This window comes from Pagrus major, chromosome 8 (assembly GCF_040436345.1).
Source record: "Pagrus major chromosome 8, Pma_NU_1.0".
Taxonomy (NCBI): Eukaryota; Metazoa; Chordata; class Actinopteri; order Spariformes; family Sparidae; genus Pagrus; species Pagrus major.
The window spans coordinates 13263580-13284154 of record NC_133222.1 but is presented as its reverse complement, the minus strand read 5'-3'; the positions used below and the strand labels follow the sequence as shown (position 1 = coordinate 13284154).

The 20575-nt window shown below is 39.7% G+C and overlaps 2 protein-coding genes across 2 annotated transcripts; both read left to right on the top strand.

Annotated features, from left to right (window-relative positions):
• The first annotated feature begins 195 nt into the window (after positions 1-195).
• myo5c (myosin VC) lies at positions 196-13858 on the top strand. Its single transcript, XM_073471425.1, has 40 exons — positions 196-295; positions 648-758; positions 846-1017; positions 1113-1257; positions 1332-1488; positions 2412-2555; positions 2628-2709; positions 3148-3255; positions 3346-3452; positions 3995-4260; positions 4343-4424; positions 4517-4657; positions 4756-4878; positions 5006-5089; positions 5500-5631; positions 5772-5869; positions 6291-6377; positions 6455-6566; positions 7327-7538; positions 7634-7799; positions 7899-8045; positions 8121-8285; positions 8381-8474; positions 8544-8607; positions 8718-8992; positions 9084-9147; positions 9238-9318; positions 9421-9601; positions 10030-10123; positions 10233-10296; positions 10384-10552; positions 10630-10714; positions 10793-10891; positions 11006-11160; positions 11411-11500; positions 11583-11733; positions 11816-12101; positions 12757-12931; positions 13033-13113; positions 13537-13858. The coding sequence occupies exons 1-40, from the start codon at positions 269-271 to the stop codon at positions 13687-13689; spliced, it is 5229 nt and encodes a 1742-aa protein (XP_073327526.1). The 5' UTR covers positions 196-268; the 3' UTR covers positions 13690-13858.
• Positions 13859-14750: 892 nt separating this feature from the next.
• Positions 14751-19923, top strand: gnb5a (guanine nucleotide binding protein (G protein), beta 5a). The gene is made up of 11 exons (XM_073471815.1): positions 14751-14886; positions 15481-15617; positions 15734-15775; positions 17577-17653; positions 17751-17883; positions 18209-18352; positions 18468-18559; positions 19275-19323; positions 19414-19510; positions 19610-19789; positions 19883-19923. Exons 1-11 carry the CDS (start codon positions 14751-14753, stop codon positions 19921-19923), a joined length of 1128 nt encoding a protein of 375 aa, XP_073327916.1.
• Positions 19924-20575: the final 652 nt, after the last annotated feature.

Here is a 20575-nt window from a genome sequence, read left to right as displayed (position 1 = left end):
CACTTGGGTCAATGTTTCAAAGACAATGTATGCAATGAAATACTGGTTTAAGTGTCTTTGTTAAGAAAGTGTTCAGAATACAGTGAGTATTATTTTGAAAATTCGGACCGGAAAAGCTACATAAGTTTGTCCAGCTTGACTCTGGTGACTGTGGCATAGTTGTGAGGCGCAGGGAGGAAATTCGTTGGTAACCTGTAAAGTACAGTGATACAACAGGTGATAAACAAATATTCAGAGTGAGGAGAAGTTAAAACAATAATGCAGAAACATGGCTTTGTTGGAGCTGTACACCGAGGTAAGACAAAATACTTTATTACAATACAGAAAGTGATACTTTCATGTTGTTTTACAGAGACATATGGAAACTTTGTCAGGGCTCATGGAAGTACATAGTGATGTAGAGAAAGCTGTAGCCAAAGGAATTTAAAGTGGAAATACTGGCTCAGCTTTTAAAATGTAAACCTTTATGAGCTGTTAATAATAGATATGAACTATAATGACTTTTGGGTTTAATGGTAAATAAATATAGATCCTTCCAGTTTATTGTGTAAATGTTCACACAGGGACTATAGCATTACATTTACAGTGTTACATACTTAAATAACTCTAAACTGTCTACATGTCACCGCTGAAATCTTCTCCTTCAGTACAACAGAGTGTGGATACCAGATGCAGAACATGTCTGGAAATCAGCCGAGATTATGAAAGACTTTCACTCTGGGGACAATGTTCTTGAACTGCTCCTTGAAGATGGCACTGTAAGTAAAATGTGACTAATAAAACCTTTTTATGATGGTGAGCGGTAGCGGCTGACTTTTTTTTACATAACTGTGTCACTGTCACAGGAGCACTACTACCCTGTTGACCCATTAAAGCCACAACTCCCTCCTCTTCGCAACCCGGACATCTTGGTGGGGGAGAATGACCTCACTGCTCTCAGCTACCTGCATGAACCTGCAGTCCTGCATAATCTCAAAGTGCGATTTGTGGAGTCCAGAATCATCTATACTTACTGTGGTACAGTTGAAACAAACCGTCAGACCATATGTAAGCAGCGAGGTTGTCGACAGTTTGTGCTCTTGGCTCAACCTGCTCTGTTTCCTCATTTTCAGGTATTATACTGGTGGCTGTAAATCCATACAAACAGCTTCATGTCTATGGAGATGCAATCATTCATGCCTACTCAGGCCAGAACATGGGAGACATGGACCCTCATATATTTGCAGTGGCAGAGGAGGCTTACAAACAGATGGCCAGGTAAATAAAAGCTCAAATAACCACATATATTAGAATATACAGTCTTGTTAAAACAGTGTTTTTTTTCTTCTCAGAAACCACAAGAACCAGTCCATCATCGTCAGTGGGGAATCTGGAGCCGGTAAAACAGTGTCTGCTCGATACGCTATGAGGTACTTTGCTGTTGTGAGCAAATCTGGAAGTAACACTCGAGTTGAAGACAAAGTCCTGGCATCCAATCCAATAACAGAGGTATGATTTCCCTGGACCAGGAGTCCGACACATGAAGCAACACGTCGCTGTTCTCTGGCAAAATGTATTGAAATGTATTGACAGTTTTCTGCTCTAGTGCTCAAAAAAACACATCTGTTTTTTACATACTCTCTGAAACGCTCTGTTTTAGCTCCTGTCTCTTTAAGGCCCCCCTCATGAATACCCAGTCTCCTCTGATTGGTCAGCTCACACAAGCCTCACCCAGCCCCGCTAACAACAACAGGGCAGTTTAGCTATATCAATTCTTACGTCTTACTAGCCGCTAGGCATAAATTATGCAAATGTATGACATGGTGATGTAATGTGACGTCAAAAAGTCACAGAATTAAAAGCAGGACTACTGCCGAGGCGTTTCAGGAGCAGTGTTGTCTGTGGGAGAGAGGAGCTTCTGTCGGTGTGGACTTTGACCTTTTTAACTTTTACATGCATAATAGGTCTTCTGTAAAATCACACCAATTTCACATATAATCACAGATCAGCTTTATAATACAAAATAAACTGACCTATAGCTATTTTTATTTAGTTTTTATTTCTGTTTATGTTTGCACTGATCCCTCAAGCCTTTGACAAAGATACAGTACGTAAGAGAGGCAGGATATTTGACAGTTTAACAATAAACTTCATTGTCTAAAATTACATCAGTGCACCGAAACAAGAAAACTTCACCGGATATGTAATAATTATCGATTACCTCAAGCATATTTTTCTGCATTACAATCTCTGATATATATCTGTAATGGTTGTTTGAGCTCCAGTATGATCTGTGGTTGATTTGTCAGAACGGTGACAAAATTTAAACTAATTAGTTGCCATTTGATGCGGCCATTTCATTCATTAAGACATCTTATATCATTCTGATAATTTCAAAAGAGACCTGATGACCTGAGCTGATTTTCTCTCAGGCAATAGGAAATGCAAAGACCACCAGAAATGACAACAGCAGCCGCTTTGGGAAATACACAGAGATCAGCTTTGACAAGAAGTACCGGATCATCGGAGCGAACATGAGGACGTATCTCTTAGAGAAATCCAGAGTCGTTTTTCAGGTAGTATAAGTGATGAAGATGTCTAAGATGTTTGTATCTGATCCATAGTAATGACAGTCTTGTTTTATTTAGGCAGACAACGAGCGAAACTATCACATATTCTACCAGCTGTGTTCCTGTGCTCACCTGCCTGAGTTCAAGCATCTAAGACTGTGTGAGTGTTTGTCCTTGGTCATGGGGAGTAGGGGTGCTGCGGGGCTGCAGCACCCCCTATAACAGGGCATTATAAAGCCCATCAACTAATAAATTTAATGTGTAACATTTGCTGAATTTACAAGAAGGCTCAAATAATTAAGATTTTGTCAATGATAGTGTTTCTCAAAGTTGATTAGGTTTTGCCTAACTCAACAACTCATAAAATAGAGGGATTTTATAAGGGAGTCTGGGGAATTTCTCTCTATCTTTATCTCCCTGCTGTTGTTGACTGTAGTTGCTGTGAATGATTTGTCCTATAGTGTGCTGTTGGTGAAGTTTGCTGTCTGCTGTCCGGCAAAACATTTTAAAATTGTCGTAAATTGTTGTCGATAAATTCGACTATTATTTAAAAAATGATAATTAGATTATTTTAAATATATATTCCTCTCATCTGTAGTGAGTGCAGATAAGTTCCTGTACACCTGCATGGGCGGTGAGTTCACTATTGAAGGTGTAGATGACAAGAAAGACATGGAAGAGACTCGACGGACCTTCTCACTGCTGGGTAAAAACCACTTCAGCTGTCAGACTGTAGCTTGCTTTAAGTGTTGAAACTTTTCTGTTAACTTTACCTTCTTCTCTCTGCTTTTCTCAGGGTTGAAGGAGGACTTCCAGTCAGATGTGTTCAAAGTCTTGGCGGCCATTTTGCATTTGGGAAATGTGGAAATCAAAGATTCTGGAGGTGATAAATCATCAGTTCCTGTGAGTTTCAAGTTCACAGTTCACCCCCAAATCAAAAATACATATTTTTACACTTACATGTGGTGCCATTTATCCATCTAGATTGTTTTGGTGTGAGTTGTTGAGTTTTTTAGATATTGGCCTTCTCTCTGCATCTACTGACGTCTTCCTTGGCTGAGCTGTAATGTTAGCTAGCCTCTTGTCCATGAGTACAGGGAAAGTAGTTCCTACATGAAACTGCTCACAATGAGGTCTGTGGATTATCTTGAGTAACCGGGTCAAGGTTTCTGGAAAAGAGACATTGCTGCTGAGTTGCACTTTGAGCATCACAAGCTGATGAGTGCCATCTACTCATATTATAATTGAGAGAAGGCCAATATCTCCAAAACTGAGCAACTCACACCAAAAAAACTAGATGGATAAAAAGCACTACATGTAAGAGGAAACAAATGTTTTTTTGTGATTTTGGGGCGAACTTTCCCTTTAAATTGCCGTTGTTTGCGAGGTTAGATCTGAAAACATTAACCTGGCTTCATACAAGACTTGATTTGCCTATCTTCCAGTCCGGTGATCCACACCTGGCAGTCTTCTGTGAGTTGCTGGATGTCAGGGCGGAGGAGTTGGTGCGTTGGCTGTGTCATCGGAGGATCGTCCTGGTGGCAGAGACGGTGGTGAAGCCGGTACCCAAGAAGCGGGCAGTAAATGCCAGAGATGCCCTCGCCAAGCAGATCTACGCCCACCTGTTTGACTGTATTATTAACAGGATAAACACAGCACTGAAGGTTCCAGCAAAGCAGCACGCTTTCATAGGTGTTCTGGACATTTATGGGTAATGCAGACACGACTCTTTTGATAATTCAGGTCTCTTTAGCTGCCATTTTTACTGTGATCTTGATGTCCTTCGTCCTCAGCTTTGAAACGTTCGACATCAACAGCTTTGAACAGTTTTGTATCAACTATGCAAATGAAAAGCTTCAACAGCAGTTTAACTTGGTATGCATCACCATCATCACAAATCATTTAAAATCACTGTGTACTGTCCTTCATCACCTCAGAGGGTTGTTCTCTCGTCTTTCTTCAATCAGCATGTGTTCAAGCTGGAGCAGGAGGAGTACATGAAGGAGGACATCCCGTGGACGCTGATAGATTTCTATGACAATCAGCCGGTCATTGACCTGATTGAAGCAAAGATGGGGATCCTCGACTTGCTTGATGAAGAATGTTTGGTAACTGAATGGACGTGTATTAACATCTTATTTTCGCTTGATGATATTTTTTTTTACAGATGCTGTGCCTGCTATTCACACATGTTTTTACTCTTCAGTTTCCTCAGGGCACTGACCAAAGCTGGCTGCAAAAGCTTTTCAACTACCTCGAGCCCAACCCTCTGTTTGAGAAGCCCAGGTTATCAAATGAGGCATTTGTGATTCAGCACTTTGCAGACAAGGTGCAGTCTGGTGACCCTTAGAAACACATTTCCTGCATAATGTAGCACAAAACACTCCAACTATCATTAACTAATAATGCTTTTGATTCCTCTTTTTAAACTACGTGAGTCTGTTTTCCATTAACAGGTGGAATATCAATGCAGAGGTTTCCTTGAAAAGAACAGAGACGCTCTGTATGAAGAACTGGTTGACATAATGAGAGACAGTAAGGTAATATACCTATTTTTTATTTTTATTTTTGCCAATTCGGCAAATGGAACATATTATAACAGAAGAATGGTAAGGCCTAATTGCATTTATGGAAAGTAGTTTCTGTAAATATGTTTGTTTGGCATGTGTGCAAGAAAACTATGTCAGCTCAAACATGGCTCAAAAATGTTTTGTTTTGTTTTTGTCCTTGTCTATATTAAGTCATATTTGAATAACAAGAAATAAGACATCATTTATGCCAGGAGCTATAAAACCACCTCATAAACCTTCTATATTTTGTGAACTACACCTGTATAAAATGTTAGACCTCTTGGCCTGACAAATCAGTGTCTGTATCATTAAATCCAGCCCATGCAGCCTTGTTTTTTATCTCGTTTAACACATTTCTCCTGCTCGCTGCGTGTTATCAGTTTCCTTTTCTGGCCCACTTTTTCCAAGAGGAGGAGCGAAACACTGCCAACAGCAAAGGTGTCAAAGTGAGGCCCGCCAGGCCGGCTGTGAAACCAGCCAATAAACAGCTGAGAACCTCTGTGGGAGATAAGGTGGAAATGTTTACTCACTGGAGATTTGAGCTCACTAGCTGAAGTTTCCATAATATTCTGTATTTACCAATGTGTTAGGAAAAACTGAGTTTGTATCTTGTATTTGTATCCTTTCTCATGAGCTTTGTGATTGAATGTAGTTCTGCAGCTCCCTGTCTTTACTGATGGAAACACTGAATGCTACCACCCCTCACTATGTGCGCTGTATTAAGCCCAATGAGGAAAAGCTCCCTTTTGAGTAAGTACTCATGAAGCTACTGTTATTTATTATTCTCTTTTCTGTATTTGCAACCCTTATAGCTTCCCAGACATGGTTGCTCGTCCTCCTGGGGTCTGTAGAAAAACAACAAGAATTTAAGATCACACAGTATAAAAAAGACGTAAAAATACTTGAAAGGCTAAATGTAAACATCAGAGAATAAGTAAAATGACTCTACATGTGAAACCATAAATAACAGTAATCTATGATGGGAGCACAAACAAAACTGTGGCAGATACACGGCACCAGAGAATAAATAAAACTACTAGGTTACAAAACAGCAATAAACAAGGAAACATCTACAGGGAGTCATCTTTGTTCTGTTTTATTGACTCTTTGAAGGTATATCTTTTTAACATGATCCCCTCTGTGTTCACCTGCGTGTTTGCTTGTTTTTGAGATATGACTCCGGGAGGGTGGTGCAGCAGCTACGAGCCTGTGGAGTCCTTGAAACGATTCGTATCAGTGCCCAGAGCTATCCGTCCAGGTGATTCTCTTTATTCATTAAGAACCAAACTTCTCATCTTATACTCATGTTTTAATGACAAATAATGATATTTCCAGGTGGACGTACATCGAGTTTTACAGCAGATACAGTATCCTGATGTCACATCAGGAGGCCGATCAGAGCGACAAAAAACAGACCTGCAAGGACGTGCTGCAGAGGTTGATTCAGGTTAGCCACCAGCAGTGTGATGCATTATTATTGTGCACTGCATGTGTTGTATCCATTGATGGGGAACTTTGAAACCATAACTTTGCAAGCTGCCAAACACTGAAAGAAGAAGCTGAACTACAGTAAAGGAGAAATCTAGTTTGATTAACTGACGCTACTTAGAAAAAGTAGCACAAAAAAATGATCAAATTGACAATATGTGACATGAAATTCTATAAAAAAAAAGCCACTCAATTGCGTTTATTACAAAAAGTGCACATTTGTTCATTCCTTAATTATGATCATTGTTGTAAAAAGTACCCAAAAGTCTACTTTAGTGAAATAGATAAAATTAACTTTGTTAAAAATAAAAGTCACCCATATAAATAGTACTTGAGTTAAAGTCTTAAAGGATCTGGTGTTAAATGAGTTAAGTATTAAAAGTAGAGGTGAAACTAAAAATATACATCTATTTACATGTGCTGTATAATAGGTGGCCCGTTTTTTATCCGACTGCAGATAAAATAAATCAATTAAAATAAAAATACACTACTTTGGCTCTGAGGCAGCATTATTTTCCTTTTGCGGCCCAAAATCTTTAGTAGTTTTAGTAGTTAGCCACACAAAAATGGCAAACAGCAAACTTTCATTAATTGAATCTTGATTCAAATATGAATATAGTTGAACTATTAGCAAGCTTTTGCAAAATGTACTTAAAATACTAGTTTGATTACATGTAGTTCATTACTCACCAACACTGTTTGTATCAATTGATCTCTAGGACCCAAACCAGTACAAGTTTGGTCGGACCAAGATCTTCTTTCGAGCCGGGCAGGTAGCGTATCTCGAGAAGCTGCGCCTGGACCGGCTGAGAGGAGCCTGCGTGACCATCCAGAAACACGTCCGCGGGTGGAACCAGAGGAGGAAGTATCTGCGCATGAGACAGGCAGCCATCATCCTCCAAGAGTATATCCGTGGAAAGAGGACAATCCGGTTAGAGGCGTTCACTTATGGTTTTGTTGTCCTGCATCCTCTTTTGTGTCTTTTATGGTTCTGACAGGTATTTGTTTTTGTTTGCTAACTTGCAGTAAAACAGTGAGTGCTGCAAAACTGAAGCAGGGCTGGGCGTCAGTGGTGATCCAGAGACACTGGAGAGGTTACCGCGTGAGACAGATCTATCATGTCGTCCGTCTGGCCTCCATCACCATCCAGGCCTTCACACGAGGTTGGATGGCCCGTAAACGGTACAAGAAGGTCTGTAACTGAAGTTTAATTAATGAATCTCTTAATCACAAGAACATTCTAAATGTAACCATAAGATTTATGCCTTACTGTCTTTTTGGTAATCCTCAGATGATGAAAGAGCAAAAAGCCCTGGTTCTACAGAAGTATGCCAGGGCGTGGCTGGCACGGCGACGATTTCAAACCATGCGTCGGCTGGTGCTTAACGTCCAGCTCTCCTACAGGGTGCAGCAGCTCAGGAAGAAGATTGAAGAGCAGGTAAATATGCTTCCAAAGGTACTTCAACTGCGGCTTTGACATAGACGACCTAACTGAGTCCCTGTGTCCTCACAGAACAAAGAGAACCGTGGATTGATGGAAAGACTGACAAGCGTGGCCACCTCCCACTCTCAATCCGTGGACAGGCTTCAAGTTTTGGAGGCACAGCTGGAGAAAGTGAACAACCAGAAAGAGTCATTGGAGACGAAAGAGAAGAAAGCGAAGCAGGATGCTAGTGTGGTAAGTCTTGAAGATGATGCTGAAGTTGATGCTTGAGATTTAGTACAGTTGTTTATGTTTTGCCCTTTAAGAAAACATTTTTATTTTCTTTCCAGACAATTGCGCAGTTTAAAAAGGAAACAGATGCACTAAACCTTGAAAAACAGAATTTAGAGAAACAGTTTGAAGCTTCCACCAAAGAGGCAAAAGGTAACAGGAATCAGTATTCTTATGTGTGCTCCTCTTTTTGTAAAATATATAACCAGTTTTCTCTTACAGAGAGCTTTGATCATATAAAGAGGAATCTTGTGGAAGAGAAAGACTATGAGGCAAGACTTAGGAAGTAAGTATTGAAAATGTGCATTCTGCCTCATCTACAGCACCGAGCAAATGCTTCTTTCACCCTCAGCTTGTTCAGTTTATTCAGTTAGTTGATGAGTTGATTCTTGGCAGAATCGCAGAGAACAACATTGAGATCCAGAGACAGGACCACGAGAAGGAGGTGGAAGCTCTGAAAGAGGAGATAAAGAGACTGAAAGAAGAGAGAGTTGTTCTGCAGAGGAAGGTAGACGAGGAGGTGCAGACGAACTCTGACCTGCAGGAACAGGTCATCCAGCTCAGCAAACATGTCAAGGTCATCCCCGAGCTGCGCAGAGACCTCAACAACCTTCAGAATCAGAGGAACAGCATGGACCGAAAGGTGAAACAACAGTCGGAACAAGCCAGAGGTACAACTTCTTCTTAAATACCTTCGTTTAGGAAAATGATTTGTCCTGTAAATAAAGACTTTTGATAATCATCCTTGGATGTTTTCCTCAGTTAAAATGAATGATATTGCAAGACAGCTTCTTGGTGGTGTTGTTGAAGAGGATGTTCTTTTGGGGTAATCCACATTTTTTAACTTTATCCTTCTCTCCTGTAGTTGTTCTATTTCTCATTTCGGCATTAAATCTCACTTGTTGTTTCTCTGAAGCTTAACTCCAGACAACTCTGAGAAGATTTATGAAATGGAAGATTTGCTGGAAGCCTTTGATGGCCTGCAGAAAGCTACCAGGTCGGTTTTTACTGCCAACAATAGCAATCCTTTAGCTTAATATCAGTGTTTTTCAGCTAAGTGATGCATCTTTGTTTGAAATGTTTTCACCTTTGTTGGCAGAATTCTGGAAAACCACCAGAGGGAGCAGAAGGAAAGCTATGAGACCCAGGTTGAGGGCTTGAAATTGAAAGTGGACCACCTTCAAAATGAGAACAGCGAGCTGCAAAAGCTGTTCCAGGAGAAAAGTAACATCAATGAGGATATTCGCCAAGAGGTGTCCAGGCTCAGCAGTGAGAACTCAGTATGTTTCAGCATTCTCAGCCCAGTCGTCGGACTAAATGTTGGCATTATATGTTTCTGCAACCCACAGATATTTTTTTTAACATGCAGATCAGATGTCTATGAGATAACTGAGATAACAAAATCTGTTTTTTTAGCGTGACGTCGGTACATCTTGGAGCCATTTTCAAGGACACTTTTCAGCCATCTCTGTGGCAACAAAAGTGTTGTTACAACATACAAATTGAAACTGAAGATAAAGAAACATAAAGTTAAAACATGAAGAAACATAAAGTTTCAACATATCGGTGGTTTGCAGAAATGTACAATGCCAATATTTATTGTAGAAATTGGCTTGTGCATTCTTGATTTCATACTTCACTTCTTAAGATAGATGAGGTGCAGAAGTTTCCATGGCTTGTGATTTCTCTGGTTTAATGTGATCCACAGGTCATACCGGAGCTCAAACTGCAGGTTTCAGAGCTGCAGAGACAAAAACAAGAATTGGAGGCCAATGTCGAAGAGAAGAGCAGAGAACTAGCAGGTTGATCTTCATATTTTCTTTTATTAAACTATTTCACCATGAAGCTCTTTTGCAGATTAACATTTTTTATTTTATATTTTATTCATTTTTTGTTCATGTCACCCAAAAGAAAAAACTGAAGAGATCACTGATGTTCTTCAAAGGAAGATTGAAGAAGAGAGCTCACAGCGCAGGTGAAATTATACTCATATCGGAGTCTGTTTCTTGATTAAAGAAGTGTTGGTCATTTCTGAGACGCCCTGATTTTTGTCACTTCTTAGACACTTTGAGGAGAAAGCTGAGGAGCTGGAGGAGCTGAAGGGGGAGCTCCAGGGCCAAATAGAGGAGCTGGAAGAGGTGAACGATCACTTGAAGAGACAGCAGCTGATGGACAGCGAGGCCAAGATTAAACTGAGACAGGAGATTTCACGATTAACTGCTGAGAATATGGTGCGTGTGGATCAACAGTGTGTGGATGCAGGCGTTCTCTGTATGAAAGACAGTAACTAATTCGACTTTTCTTGCAGGACATTGAAGAGCTGCTCGACCAGAAAGACAGATTAATAAAGAAGCTCCTGAATCAAATAAAGAGCCTTGAAGTGTCACAGAAAGGTAAAGCTTGTGCATGCGCATTCAAAGTCAAATAAATCTAACTTCTCAGTGTTCATCACTTTAATGTTTCTCACACAGCGAAGCAAACGTCTGCACCTGCCATTCCCAAAGATTACCTCGGTATGCTGGAGTGCAAGAGAGCGGATGAACCGAGGCTCATTCAAAACATCATTCTGGGTATTCTTCCTTTTTCATTAAGCCTGTCAATTTTGTGAGTTTGTCTTGTGAAGCATCTTCCTTTGAGCAGGAATAAATATTAACTAGATGAAACTTTCTGCATTCTGCACACAGACTTGAAGCCCAGAGGCGTGGTGGTTGGTATGATTCCAGTTCTGCCAGCTTACATCATCTTCATGTGCGTCCGTCATGCCGACTACCTGAACGATGAAGGCAAACTCAAGTCTCTAATGAATGCAGTTATCAACGCTGTCAAAAAAGTCATCATGGTGAGGTTAATTCTCAGTCTACTAGTCTTTATCTCGGCTGTAGATTTGCTAAATCAATAACAGGTGTAATCTAAAAGCTGTTATTCAGGAGATTAGGTCACTAATGTGTTGGCAGCATTATAGTTTATTTATTTCACGTTGTGATGTTAATGATCTGAAAAGAATAAGAAGAACATCAAGCTGCGTAAATAAACTAAAATATCAGATCTCTAAAGAATAAGAAATAAATGAAGACAATCTCTCATTTCAGAGTTACCACAAAGACTTTGAGTTGCTGTCATTCTGGCTTTCAAACGTCTATCAGCTGCTCAACTGTCTGAAGCAGTACAGCGGGGAGGAGGTCTGTATTTACTGTGTTTATCAGGTCATATACAGGAGCAGGCATATTTATTTGACATTCTCTTGTTTTCTGTTCACAAAAGGAGTTCATGAAACAAAGCACTCCCCGCCAGAAGAAGAACTGCCTGCAGAATTTCGATTTGTCCGAACACAGACAGATTCTCAGCGACCTGGCCATCCACATCTACCATCAGTTCATCTCCGTCATGGAAAAGAGCCTCACTCCTGCCATTGGTATTTTAAGTTCATCCTAATAACATGCAAGTTATGATAGTGTTCAACCTAAAATGTGCTGCTTCACTTCCTTCTCTGACAGTACCCGGTATGTTGGAGCATGAGAGTTTACAGGGGATCTCAAGCATGAAGCCGACAGGCTTCAGGAAGCGCTCCAACAGCGTCTACGAAGACTCAGAGACGTACACCATCTCCTCCATCATTCAGCAGCTCGGTGTCTTCCACTCCACCATGAGCCAGCATGGCATGGAGCAGGGCCTCATCAAACAGGCTGTGAAGCAACTCTTCTTCCTGGTTGGTGCGACCACCTTCAACAACATTATGCTCCGCAAAGATATGTGTTCCTGCAGGAAAGGGATGCAAATCAGGTCAGTGGTCGTTTGTGTTTGATAAAAAAAAAAAGAAAATTTTTTGCAGACAAAAATGAGTTAAAATGACTTAAAATAATATTGCGCTATCTTTAGGCTATATTGCGACACACGATATATTTTTTGATATGTGTAAATCTTCATAAATGCTTGGACATGCGTGACAAAATCAAAAATCACGATTTTTGACCGAATACCCCAATATTGATATTTCAAGAATATTATAGGGATGACTGTTGGTACTTAGGGCTGAATATTTGACTTTTGGATATTCAATTTTGGGATACAGACATTTGTTGTTTTTTGTTTTTTTGTTGTTGTTTTTGCTAAATATAGACTCAGTTAAGGTGGAGCCCAACATATGGTAAATCGGGACAGCCCTATCGGTACTTTTGCAAATAATCATCAGTAATGTGAATATAATAACTAAGTAATTAAAGGCAACTATCAGAACAAGAAGAACAGTCTGGTAAGTTCAGAAAATGACATCACTTTTCTGTATTGCAGCCTTTTAAAACCAGGATAAGACAACAGTTACGTCATATCATGATGTAAAGATATCCAAAATCTAAGATGATATACAGCATAGTCTCATTCACGATTATGATATATTATCAATATATTACCCAGCCTTATAGTTTCTCTGTTTGTTTAGGTGCAACATTAGTTATCTGGAGGAATGGCTGAAGGAGAAGGAGCTGCAAAGCTCAAATGCTATAGACACTCTGAGGCCGTTGTCTCAGGCCGCCTGGCTGCTGCAGGTCAACAAAACCACTGACGACGACGCCAGAGAGATCTGTGAAAAATGCACCGAACTCAACTCTGTTCAGGTATTTAATTCATGCCACACGTGCAGTATTTTCTATATTTAAAAACATCACTAATTCACACTAACATGAAAGAAAACTCACATTCAAATTCAAATTTGTAGATTGTCAAGATTTTGAACTCCTACACACCCATTGACGATTTTGAGAAAAGGGTGTCGTCGTCATTTGTCCGCAAAGTTCAGGTGAGACTTTGAGTTAATTTTCTACAACCTTATTTCCAAAAAAGTTGGGACGCTGTGTGAATTAAATAAAATCAGAATGTTAATAATTATTATTATTATTATTGTTGTAATTTGCAAATGAACTGTGTTTACCGACAACGCCTTAACCAAGTGTACTCAACCCATGATGTAATATCCTTTATACAAGCATGTCTTTTTTTGCCCCTCTCCCAACTTGTTTGAAACGTGCTGCTGGCATCAGGTAAAACATTAAATATATTGTCTTTGTACTGTTTTTTAATTTAGTACATGTCAAAATGTCACATCCTGTTTTATTTATGTTTCACACAGCGTCCCAACTTTTTTGGAATCGAGGTTGTAATGTCAATGTCATGAAACACTTCTTCATCTGCCACTTATATGCCAATCTGCTCCTCGTTGCAGTCATTACTTCAAGACCGTGACAGGTCCTCGCAGCTGATGCTGGACTCAGACTATCGTTTCCAGGTCACGTTTCCTTTCTGCTCGTCCCCGCAGGCTCTGGAGCTGCTGCAGGTCCCGAGCAGCCTTCATCTGGGTTTCCTAATGAGGATCTGACACAGCCAGCCTTTGACCTCGCGCTACATCATGACTGATTCATAGTGCAGTGGCCTTTGGCTGTATCTTATTGTACATGTAAATATATTAACACTTAAAATAAAATTCAAGGCTGTTGCCAGGCTGTCCAGAGGTCATGCTTGCCTGACAAACCACCTCCAAATGGAAAGTGTCTTAAATGTTTTACTTGGATTTTTTAATTTTTATTGTTTCATTTTGTTGCCAATACTGCAACGAATAGTGGATTTGTTGATCCACAGAGAAATGGAGCTTCTCCGGTGTGACTATCTGCTGCTTTTCTTCTTTTTTCATTGTAAACTGGACTTCAAACAAAACAGTCCATCTGAAGACAGCTGACCTACATTTTATTTCAAACATCAGAGCGTACAGACCGTTTCAAAGCCTTCTTTGCCCTGCTAGGAATGAAAGTCTAGTGGCGATGAAATGAATCATTTCTTTGTTGCTGTTTTGCATACGAGGAGTCACTTTTAAATATAGTGAGTCTAAAAATACTGACATACGAGCCAGTTAAATACCCACCCATGTTCCCCTTGCTTGCTAAAACAAAAACAAGGACACGACCTCAGTGTTAAAATGTGGAAATGAACATGACATTTTAAAAACTATACAGTATTTTTGAATCATTCACTGAATACACAGGATTATATAAATGTTTTCATATATTTCTTTAAGAATATGTTTCTTGTAATAGCTATTTAATGTGATACTCCACTGAAATAAATGGTTTTATCTGTTTTAATGCGAGAGTGCCATATTGATTTGCTGTATTAGTGCATTACGGACAGCAATGTCGCATTTGAATATGTATTTGAATGCATTATTTAGCTGTAGAGTAGGAGCGCTGCTGAGGATGCAGCCCGTGTGGAGCAGAAGCAGCAGCAGCATCACCAGGATGCAGGACCCTCCTCCTCCTCCTCCTCCTCCTCCTCTGGAAACTGGAGGAGCATCTTCTCCCCGTGACGTCATGACAGCAGCATCAGCTGTTAGCTCTGCTTTAAGCCTTTTCGCTGCCGATCGCTGCCTGCACAAAGGAAAAATATATGAGATCCCCTCTAATCCCTGAAATGGCGACACAGGAGGTACAGCTGAACGAGACTCTGGCCCACCTCAAAACGGAGTCGGAGACGCTGAAGTCGAAGCTGGAGGAGGAAAGAGCGAAGCTGCACGATGTCGAGCGTGAGTGCTGCTGAAAATGGAGAGGCCTCGATTCACCTCTGCATTCACACAGTGTGACTGGACAAGATCACCGCTAAATATCTCCGTATGGTCGATTATATTTGAGCGAGGGTTCAGATTTGATTTTTTTTTTTTACAGGGATGTGAATGTGCGGACGCTGATAATTGTCCCGACGTAGCCTCTGATTTGACAGGCGACTTTAAGCAGGCTGTTTGTTTGCCTCCCCATTTTACAGCCCAGTGCTTCCATCACCAATTCCTTCCATGTAGTGGTTTTGTCCAATCATGTCCCAGCAGTGTTGTGACCGTGGAGATTTTGAGTAAAAATGATATTATATTATTTTTTTACTCAATTTGTAATATTTTATGGGACATAACCTAATAGAGGACAAGACAGGTAAGATTAATTCAGTATATTTCTACATTCAGCGTAGGCCTGCTGTAGTTTAATCCTTACTACTGGTAATATTTACAAAGGGTGGAGGCCTGTGTGTAGGGTTTAATGTATTGTGTGTGTATATATATATATATATATATATATATATATATATATATATATAAATATTTTGTGTGTGTGTGTGTGTGTGTGTGCAGTACATCAGGTGGCAGAGAAGGTCGAGGGGCTGGGTCAGTTTGTCATGAAGACCCGGAGAACCCTGAAGGGACATGGCAACAAAGTTCTGTGTATGGACTGGTGTAAAGACAAGAGGAGGATCGTCAGCTCCTCACAGGTCACACACTCTACTTTTCTAATCCGCTTTAACTTTCAATTTATACTTCACTACAGGGCCAGTTTATTATTGGATGCATTTTTTATGAAGTACTTATTTTTAATCTCTTGCTGCAGGATGGAAAAGTGATTGTATGGGATGCTTTCACCACCAACAAGGTAACTTCTGTTTTTCAGTATACAGATTGTTTATTAGAGTGATGCTATAGTAGCATTTCCCATTCCCTTTCCCATTTAACCCATTCCTATTGCATACTTTTATGTATGGAGTCATAGCAGTGCTATAAAAGCGAATAAATGTGACTGCATACCCAACCCAATCAACCAGAATCTAGTTTCTGCAAAAATGTATATTTCATTATGTTGCAATTTTACGTTTCTTTTGGTTAAATTTTCAATTTTATCCGTTGACATTGCTCTGCTTATCTTCCAGTTAGGTTTAGGCACAAAATCCACTTGGTTTGTGTTTGGAAAAGATCATGTTTTGGCTTAAAATACCTGTTTTTGTCACCACAAACACGGCTTGAGATGTCCCTACTTGCCATACAAATATCGTGTTTTTTGTCGTCACAAACACGGCTGGAAATCATCCAGTGGAGCCACGTTTCCAAATGTTTGAAAGCCTGGTCGCTCGTCAAAAATATTCAGGGGCGGTTTCACACGCAGTCTCGAACTGTGGTCATTGGCTTCTCGCCTGTCTTACCTCGCAATACAAAAGTCTGGTCGTTCTCCTCTATACACTGTGTGTGTGTGTGGGTGTGCATGCATGTATAACGTGAGTGATAAAAAGAATTTCCCCTTGTGGGATTAAAACAGTATAATAAATAAAAATAAATAAATAAATTAAACATTTTGTGTGAACGTGATCTGGCACATTTTTTAGCAATGTTAGTCAGGTATGGCATGCTATGACATGTACAAATATGAACATATCAGTTATTTGCAGAAACTATGACTGCCAAAATGTTTTCCTGGCGACTGGGCTGTACAGATATTTACATATATTTTAACATATTTGTTTCAACATCTTTAACTAAATTCCAAATCAATGGTTCCCAACCTTTGTACCGTTTTGGCTTTTGACCCTTAAAAATAAAGGGATTTTATTAGGCCTGATAAAATTATAATTAGGAAAAGGCACCCTCTAATCTTTAGACCCTCCGTTCAGATCAGGAATAACTCCCCCAAAATAGCCTTTAATGAGGAAAAAATGATGTATGTGTATATATAGATTCCAAAATGTTTTTTTAATATCATTAGCTCACATAAACTGGCACAGAGTGCTTGTAAAATATTGTAAATGTTTCCAGGAGTCGCCATTTGACAGAAAAACCATTACTGTTATTTTCACTTTCCCCAATATCATGTTGAAAATTGAATCTGTGAGCATAATAGGTGGGAGGAAGCATAGAGGATTTCCACATTAACAGAATATCTACAGTACAATACACTATGACACAAAGGATGCTGAGCCCTTTATGGAGATTTGATTAAATATTTGAAGATTGACTACATGATGTCTAAAAATATAAAGCTTGGTTGGCTTTTAAAGTTCAAAAAACAAAACATTCAGGCACTCTTCTGGCAAAAAGGCTATAAAGCCTTTATTCAAATGGATATTTCATGCTGAAGTTTTTAAACAGTGACAATGCATGTTAAAAATGAGCTGAGTAGCAACTCATAGCCTTTGAAGAAGGCTGTTTGTGCCGCTTGATTTTTCGTTTTTTTAATTTCTGTGTTCTCTACCAAAGAGCACCTTCATCACATTTTGTTTGAACTTCCGAGCACCGCAGACTTTTTATTTTTGGCTTTTTAAAGTGTTTGATTTGGGACAAACTGTAACACCACTGATGTCTAACAGCTTGAAGCCTTCCGTCCTGCTCTAATTATGCCTAATGAATTTGATTCATCTCACTGTTCCGGTGCAGCTCATGCAGCTTTGTCTTTTGATGTTTATTAGGAGCATGCTGTGACAATGCCGTGCACCTGGGTGATGGCCTGCGCCTACGCTCCCTCCGGCTGCGCTGTAGCTTGTGGGTGAGTCTCTTCCTACCAGTGATGATGAGCCAACTGGGGTGTTTTATCTGTATGGTTTTCACTCTTTTCGGTAAACTGGGGTTGTTTTCTGTCACAGGGGCCTGGACAACAAATGCTCTGTGTATCCTCTGTCTCTGGACAAGAATGAGAACTTGGCTGCCAAGAAGAAGTCAGTGGCCATGCACACAAACTACCTGTCTGCTTGCAGCTTCACCAACTCGGACATGCAGGTGAGAATATCCAACACACTCATAAAACATCCACAAAAACACCAAAAGCAACTAAGTAAAATGTTTACAGAGATAGTAGTTTTGTGTTTCATGCTTTCCTACTGCTTTTCTATTCATCCGCAGTTTCTCTCTCATTATTAATCAGAAATCACTGCTCTGCACATTCCAGGGAAAAGAGCCTTGTTAATAATTCACAGCAGCTCCTGGTTTGACATCCTGGTCACATGATGTTTCAAAGACAATCCATTTATAGCTGCTAGCCCATTTTTTACTAAACTTCAGAACAACCATTAATCTTCCTCCTCGTCGTCTGCTTGTGTTAAAGATCCTGACGTCAAGCGGGGATGGGACGTGTGCATTATGGGATGTGGAGAGTGGGCAGCTGTTGCAGAGTTTCCATGGACACGCGGCAGACGTGCTCTGTCTGGACCTGGCCCCCTCTGAGACTGGAAACACGTTTGTTTCAGGGGTGAGGACACCTCATCCTCCTCCTCCTCCTCCTCCTCCTTTGTTATGACTACAACCTATGATTATTAAACTCCACAGAATTATTACTTATTTTGCATCGTTCTTTATTATTGCAGGGCTGTGATAAGAAGGCCAATGTGTGGGACATGCGTTCCGGACAGTGTATTCAGTCCTTTGAAACTCATGAATCAGACATTAATAGTGTGCGGTAAGTGACTGATCAGATATGTAGAGATAATATTTTTGTATTCATGATTAAGTGGGAAAAATCTAACATTTGAAATCTTCCATGTGGAAAAATGTGTATGTGTTCTAACGTTTTTCACATTATTCTAACAGCCTATGTTTTTGTTAAAAGAAAAATGAGACAATCGAGGAGAATATCTGTGTTATCTTGCTTTAAGTTGATTAATTCTCAGCCACATGTCTGTTTTTATATTAACATCGGGAGTTGCTAAACGTTAGATATGTTTAAATCTTTCTTGCCCATCGACAGGATACCCACTCTATGTTTCCTTCTCTCTCTCATGAGCCACTTGCACACCAGCCGCAGGATGATCCAGTTTTCTAACAATCACTGAAAAATGAACACTTAACACTTACTATGTATATATAATATATATATGTTATGTTATATATATGTGATATATATGTGATATATATAACAAGTGTTAAGCGTTTTTTTTTTTCAAACTCCTTTACATTGACGTCATAAGCAGTTACAGAGAATTCAATCAGACTGTAACCTTTCAAAAGAGCCAAAAAAAAAACATGCCTGTACTCCAAATGGTTCAACAACAGCTTTGAATTTACTTTGGGCTAGACTGGGAGAGGTGTTTCAGGATAATTTTACAGACAATTTCAGGACTGGTAAGCGAATAATTCATTCCTAACAGTGGCTGTCTGTTTCATTTTTTTAATAGATACTACCCCAGTGGAGATGCGTTTGCATCTGGCTCGGATGATGCTACAGTAAGTAATTAGATATTTTTGACATTCAAAGTGAATTTGAAAACCTGTTCAAAATTCTCTTCAAGTTTCAAACGCTGACCTTTGTTACAGTGCCGCCTGTATGACTTGAGGGCAGACAGAGAAGTGGCCATTTATTCCAAAGACAGCATCATATTTGGGGTCTCCAGTGTTGATTTCTCTCTCAGTGGTAAGAAATAAACACTTTAAACACGTAGCAGTTAATTACCTTTATTACAGTATTTTAGAGCATATTGTTAAAGCATTTATGATTTTTGTAAACTTCCAGGACGGCTACTGTTTGGAGGCTACAACGACTACACCATAAATGTTTGGGATGTTCTCAAAGGAACACGGGTCTCTATTCTGTTCGGACATGAGAACCGTGTCAGTACACTGCGCGTTTCCCCTGATGGGACGGCCTTCAGCACAGGTTCCTGGGACCACACTCTTCGGGTACGAGATGACTGTTATTTTTTGTCTGATCTGACAACTTTGCAGCCTGGAGTGACCTTTCTGGTGACATCTTGTAATGTATGCTGTTTCTTTTTTTTATTTACAGATCTGGGCTTAAGGATGAGGACACAGAAGATGAAATGGTAGACAGACTTACTGAAGACACACCGATGTTTCTGTTTGCTAGAGTACAATCACAGAGATAGAGACTCAGTTTTGGTTGTACATAGAGCATATCAATAGCATTGTATATACTCAAGTCTCATGGCCAGGGTAGATTTACATATTTCAAAGAATAATTAAACCAAACGGCACGCTTGTATTACAGTATGATTGAGAGAGAATTGCACAGAAGTACTTATGGTTACAACTTAAAAATGTAAAATGTATATTGCAGAAAATAACATTGGTAGTGACTAGCGTCAGTCTAGGATAGAAGTGACACAAAGTGATGTATTGTATGTGCCCACATAAAGGACATTACTTGTTTATTTATTTGTTTTTTGCACAAAAAAAATATGGAAGAATGCCGTCTGTGGAAGAAAACTGGATATAAGGAAAAAAAGTACATCTGCAGGAGAAGCAGTAAGGTTTATATTTTAGTCTCAACTTCTGAATGAAAATAATATTAGATATGATGGAGCATTGGCATAAAATATAATCAACAAAAGAAGATGGAGACAGCAAATGTGTGTACTTTTAATTTCACACCCTGTGCACCCAACAAGCCTCCTCTATCCCTAACAGCAACTCACCTGCCAATAGTATTCTAACGTAAAGAAGCACATTTAAGGTTAAC

Bases quoted from the DNA above. Each gene is read 5' to 3' on its own strand.
- myo5c (XM_073471425.1), top strand. From the start codon at position 269: ATGGCTTTGTTGGAGCTGTACACCGAG. The intron at 7,800-7,898 runs GTCTGTAACTGA...GGTAATCCTCAG, and splicing joins CCCGTAAACGGTACAAGAAG to ATGATGAAAGAGCAAAAAGC. The intron at 8,046-8,120 runs GTAAATATGCTT...GTGTCCTCACAG, and splicing joins GGAAGAAGATTGAAGAGCAG to AACAAAGAGAACCGTGGATT.
- gnb5a (XM_073471815.1), top strand. From the start codon at position 14,751: ATGAGATCCCCTCTAATCCCTGAAATGGCGACACAGGAGGTACAGCTG. The intron at 18,560-19,274 runs GTAAGTGACTGA...TTTTTTTAATAG, and splicing joins TCAGACATTAATAGTGTGCG to ATACTACCCCAGTGGAGATG. The intron at 19,324-19,413 runs GTAAGTAATTAG...CCTTTGTTACAG, and splicing joins CTGGCTCGGATGATGCTACA to TGCCGCCTGTATGACTTGAG.